The 5,362-nt window shown below is 47.5% G+C and overlaps 1 protein-coding gene across 1 annotated transcript; it reads left to right on the forward strand.

Annotated features, from left to right (window-relative positions):
* The first annotated feature begins 1,424 nt into the window (after window positions 1-1,424).
* Window positions 1,425-2,408, forward strand: LOC127564852 (nicotinamide riboside kinase 2-like). Its single transcript, XM_052001643.1, has one exon. It carries the CDS (start codon window positions 1,465-1,467, stop codon window positions 2,065-2,067), a length of 603 nt encoding a protein of 200 aa, XP_051857603.1. The 5' UTR covers window positions 1,425-1,464; the 3' UTR covers window positions 2,068-2,408.
* Window positions 2,409-5,362: the final 2,954 nt, after the last annotated feature.

Consider the following 5,362-nt stretch of genomic DNA (forward strand, 5'->3'; position numbering starts at 1 on the left):
GCGCAGACACGGCCAGGCCGCACTGGCAGGCTCGGCTCCTCCTACCAGAACCTCCCTGCTTCTTCCCGCGGACACTGAGCCCGCGCCCAGGAGAATGAGCTGGAACTGGAGGCAGGACAGAGGAGGTGAGAAATGGACAGTTGCTTTGTGACTGCCATTGTCGTTCTCAGGTCGCCATCATTATCGGTATCATTAGCGAGCCCGGTCTATTCAAGGTGACAGAGAAGCATCTCTCTAGTTCAGTGGCTCTTACCTTGGGGTCTGTGGACCCCCAAGGAGCTCGTGGCCTGGCTTACACAAGGGGGGGGACTGACATCTATTCCCACCCACCCCCCCTCTTGCCGAAATTTGGCATTTTCTCCAATTATTTAAAAAGCCACTTTTGAGGAATCCATGCACTTCAGCAAAGCGGTCCATGAAACCGAACAGTGAGAAGATCTGCTTCCAAAGGATGCCCACGATTGACGGGTGAGCAAAGGGATGTAGTTAAAAATCAAACCCTCTAAAAGTAGTTTGAACAAAAAGCATGGAGACAGAGCAAGGCAGTAGGAAAAATATTGGGTCTGAAGTCAAAGACTCTGGGTTCAAATCCTGCCTTTGAAATGACCTCTGGGAGCACGGGCAATAACATCTCAGGGCCTCAGTTTCCTCATCTGGAGCTGTTGGAATCCTTACTAACTGCTAACTAATTAGAGTTGATCTAATCTTACAAGAAGATTTTGGCCAGAACCTGAAACAAGGTACTAAGTAGAACTAATTAATACAAGGCTTGTGTTCACACCTTTACTCATTGGAGTTCACAAGTATGCCAGCTTCACAAAGTAAACTTTCTAACTTCAAGGGCGTTCACACCTCCCTTAAAGCTCTTTGGGCCAGAGAGCACTATGGGAGAAAACCCATAATCCCATTCTCTCAGCAGAGTCAGATAAAAGGCCAGCGATGAGGGAATCTAAGACAGAATACATTTTTTCCTCTTGGCTGGCTGGTCGCAGAAGAGAGTTCAGCTGGACTAGAGAGGAGCGACTCTGGTGGCAGACAAAGAGTTTTCAGAGGATAAAGCTACGAATGAGAGTTCAGTGGACAACCAGATTCATCTTCATCTCACACCACTGTGGTAGGTGGCTGGGCTCCTGCATGCCCCCCACTGAGACCAAGCTGGTCTGAAAGACTCACCAGAAAGCTAGCTGAGCTCCAAGAGAAGGATTTGGAAATATTCGGAGGGCCCTAAGCTAAACTGGCTGTGTTGTGAGAAGAACAAGAACGCCAACATTTGAACTCATAACATTTGGTGCCCAACGTGGGGCTAACAGACCCCTCAGTGGATTTCAGTGGAAAAGCTACGATCCTGATTCCAGTGGAAAAGACCCTTCAACCCAGAAATTAGGGTCCCCTCCCACTCCCCTTCCCCTGGCGCCGTCCCAGCCCGTCTCCACCACTACTCCCCACCCACAGAGGGAACAGAAGATGAAGTACATCATTGGCATTGGAGGCATGACCAACGGAGGAAAAACTACACTGACCAATAGACTCAGCAAAACCTTACCAAACTGCTGTGTGATCCACCAGGATGACTTTTACAGGCCACAAGATCAAATAGAAGTCGGGGAAGACGGCTTTAAGCAATGGGACGTGCTGGAATCTTTGGACATGGAGGCCATGTTGAACACCGTCCTGGAATGGCTAAACAACCCCATGAAGTTTGCCCACACCCATGGGATCAACATCCAACAGAACTCCCAGGAATCCAACTCCGATGATACCCACATCCTCATCCTGGAAGGCTTCTTGATCTATAGTTACAAGCCCTTGCTGGATTTGTACAGTCGCCGTTACTTTTTGGCTGTTCCATATGAGGAATGCAAGAGAAGAAGAAGTACCCGCAACTATAAAGTTCCTGACCCTCCGGGTCTCTTTGATGGCCATATTTGGCCCATGTACCAGAAATACAGGCAGGAGATGGACAACAATGGTGTGGATGTAGTGCATATCGATGGACTGAAATCCAGAGATGAGCTTTACCGTCAAGTCCTGGAAGACATCCAGAATACACTCTTAAATCGCTCCTAGCTTCTGGGAAGAGAGTGAGAAAGGGAGTGGGACCTGCCCCTAACGGATTTAGCAGATCTCCATCATGCCAAAGGAACAATACACTGAACCAAGTCCATAGACTCTACGGGGCCCAGAGACAGGCGCCCTCAGCTCCTGGGGAGGTCAAACAATAGTAGAAAGAAGAAACAGGGACATTAAGACACTCCTCCAAAAACAAAAGAAAGGGGGAGCCATGGGTAACCCTAGAGAACTTCTAAATTTAGTTCTCTATACCATTAATTTTTTAATCTTTGATAAAGATGCACTGGCTCCAGCAGACAGGTTTTATAACCCACCAGAAGAGCAGTGTCCAGTGCGAGCAGCTCCACTATCTTTAGATAATCGCCAGGTGATGTGGAGAGACCCAGAAAGTGGTGAATGGAAGGGACCAGATAGGCTAACTGCTTGGGGGAGAGGATTTGCTTGCATCTCTACACGTGGAGAAGGAATCAGATGGGTGCCTACGAGCCGCATTTGCCTTGTCCATCGCAGAGAGATGGAACAGACCCTTGAAACAAAGGAGAAGACCCAAGAAATATCGGGTGGTTCTGTTGCTGATTGTGCTCACCATTGAAAGAGCATAGCTGACAAGGAGACTGTTAAAAAGACTTTTAAAATCTTCAGGAATCATTGGATTTCCTAACACAAGATGAAACTGTTTTAGTTCTTGAAAAGCCAGCGAGAATCATTGGATTCCTTAAGATGAAAAATTGTTGATGAGACTTTTGCAGTACTTCAGGGCTTACAGGAACCATTGGAATCCTGGCACATGAACTAATGGACAATGGATTCCTTATGGAATATTTCTAGGACTTATGGACATGTGTAAATTTTCAGTTTGATTCATGTTGTTACATTACTACTGGCCTGTGTTATATTGCTATGTGCTTTTGTAAATTATGTATAATGCCTCCCATATTGATGGATTTATGTATACCATGTATATCTGTTACAAAGTTCTGGCCCATATTGATGGATTTATGTGTACCCCTTCAGAAACCCACTAATCTGATTAGATTTCCTATTTCCTTTGGTGTTTTCATCTCCCTTCCTGAGGTGTCAGGAAAGGCGTGATCACCTTTTTTGGGGGTTCGCACCTCCTTGAGAAATCAGGGAGGTCATGACCATCCTATGTTCCAAAAACAAAAGAAAGGGGGAGATGTTGGAATCCTTACTAACTGCTAACTAATTAGAGTTGATCTAATCTTACAAGAAGATTTTGGCCAGAACCTGAAACAAGGTACTAAGTAGAACTAATTAATACAAGGCTTGTGTTCACACCTTTACTCATTGGAGTTCACAAGTATGCCAGCTTCACAAAGTAAAACTTTCTAACTTCAAGGGCGTTCACACCTCCCTTAAAGCTCTTTGGGCCAGAGAGCACTATGGGAGAAAACCCATAATCCCATTCTCTCAGCAGAGTCAGATAAAAGGCCAGCGATGAGGGAATCTAAGACAGAATACATTTTTTCCTCTTGGCTGGCTGGTCGCAGAAGAGAGTTCAGCTGGACTAGAGAGGAGCGACTCTGGTGGCAGATGAAGAATTTTCAGAGGATAAAGCTACGAGTGAGAGTTCAGTGGACAACCAGATTCATCTTCATCTCACACCACTGTGGTAGGTGGCTGGGCTCCTGCACGCCCCCCACTGAGACCAAGCTGAAAGCTAGCTGAGCTCCAAGAGAAGGATTTGGAAATATTCGGAGGGCCCTAAGCTAAACTGGCTGTGTTGTGAGAAGAACAAGAACGCCAACATTTGAACTCATAACATGGAGCATTGGTCTAGAGAGAGCCTACGGGGTCCTTCCGGATCCGTGATCCTGGGGCTCTGTCCCCCAGACCTGGGGGATCCTAGGTAGCCTCAGGCCTTGTCACGGCAAACCTCAGGCTGAAGACTTCTAAAGCTTAGTGTTGCTCTTGTGTCTGTGACCCTGATTCCCACAGGACGGGGACAAAAAGAGGAGGCTTCCTCCCATCCCTGATATACTCCCAAGTTATAAACGCCCTGAGCAGATCAGCTTGTGAGGGTTCAGAGCGCCTTGGAAAGTGGAAGTGACTTGCATTCATCACCATGGTGATCATTGGCTTTGTCAAGCCTGGCAATCACCATCATTAGCAGAGTTCTGTAAGTCATCAGAACTCCCCAGTAGTAAAGATGAACCGGACCTGCCCAGCTCTGCTACCAAGGCTGGGCAGGGAGAGGAGGGCCTGCAGGGGAAGGAGACGCCGCCGATAAGAGGAGCTTTTCTTGAATACATTAATGGTTATCAGGAAGGAAAGAAGCCAGGGAGGGCTTCCTTTGGGGATGGAGCTGGAGAGAGAAAGAGGGAAAGGGAGAAGGAAAGGGAGGGAGATGGAAAAAGAGAGGGAAAGGCAAGGAGAGAGAGAGAGAGAGAGTAGGGGAAAGGAGAGGGAAAGAAATAGGGAGAGAGGGAGAGGAAAGGGGAGAGGGAGAAGGAGAGAGAAGAGGGAGGGAGGGAGGGAGAAGAAGAGGGAGAAAAGGAGGAGAAGGAAGGGGAGAGGGATAGAGGGGAAGAGGAAAGAAAAAGTGAGGGGAAGAAGAGAGGAGGAAGGAGGGAGAAGAAGAGAGAGAAAGAGAGTGATAGAGATAGATAAAGAAAAAGAGAGAAAGAGAAGAAGAAAAAAGAGAAGGAGGAGGAGGGGGGAGAGGGAGAGGAAAGGAGGGGGAAAGGAGAGGGAGAAGGGGAGAAGAACAGAAGAGAGAGAGGGAAAAAGGGAGAGGAAAAGAGGGGAAAAGGGAGAGGGAGAAGGGAAGGGAAGAAGGAAAAGGAAAAGGAAAGGAAAGGGGAGAGGGAGAGGGAAAGAGATGTAAGGAGAGGCAAAGGGAGAGGAAGGAAGGGAGAGGTAGAAAGAGAAGGAAAGGAGAGAGAGAGAAAGGGAGGTAAAAGGTAGGGGGAAGGAGAGAATGGGAGAGAGAAGGAGGAGAGGGAGGAAAAGAGGTAGAGGAAGAGAGAAGTAGAGCGAGAGGAAGAGAAGAAGAGGGAGAAGGAGGAGGGAAAGAGGAAGAAGGAGAGGATGGAGAGGGAGAAAAGAAGAGAGGAGGAAGGGGGAGGGAGGGAAGAAGAGGGAGAGAGAAAGGGAGAGGGAAGGATAGAGGAAGAAAGGTGGGGTCAGAATAGGGAAGAAGGGAAAAATGGAAAGGAGGGAGGAAGGGAGGGAGCCAGAGATCAAAGAAATATATAAGCAGAGGAATGTTGCTACTACCTTATTATATTTAATAAAAACACTTCAAAATCCAGTCTGTATAGAACCAAAA

The sequence above is a fragment of the Antechinus flavipes genome, chromosome 5, assembly GCF_016432865.1.
Source record: "Antechinus flavipes isolate AdamAnt ecotype Samford, QLD, Australia chromosome 5, AdamAnt_v2, whole genome shotgun sequence".
Taxonomy (NCBI): domain Eukaryota; kingdom Metazoa; phylum Chordata; class Mammalia; order Dasyuromorphia; family Dasyuridae; genus Antechinus; species Antechinus flavipes.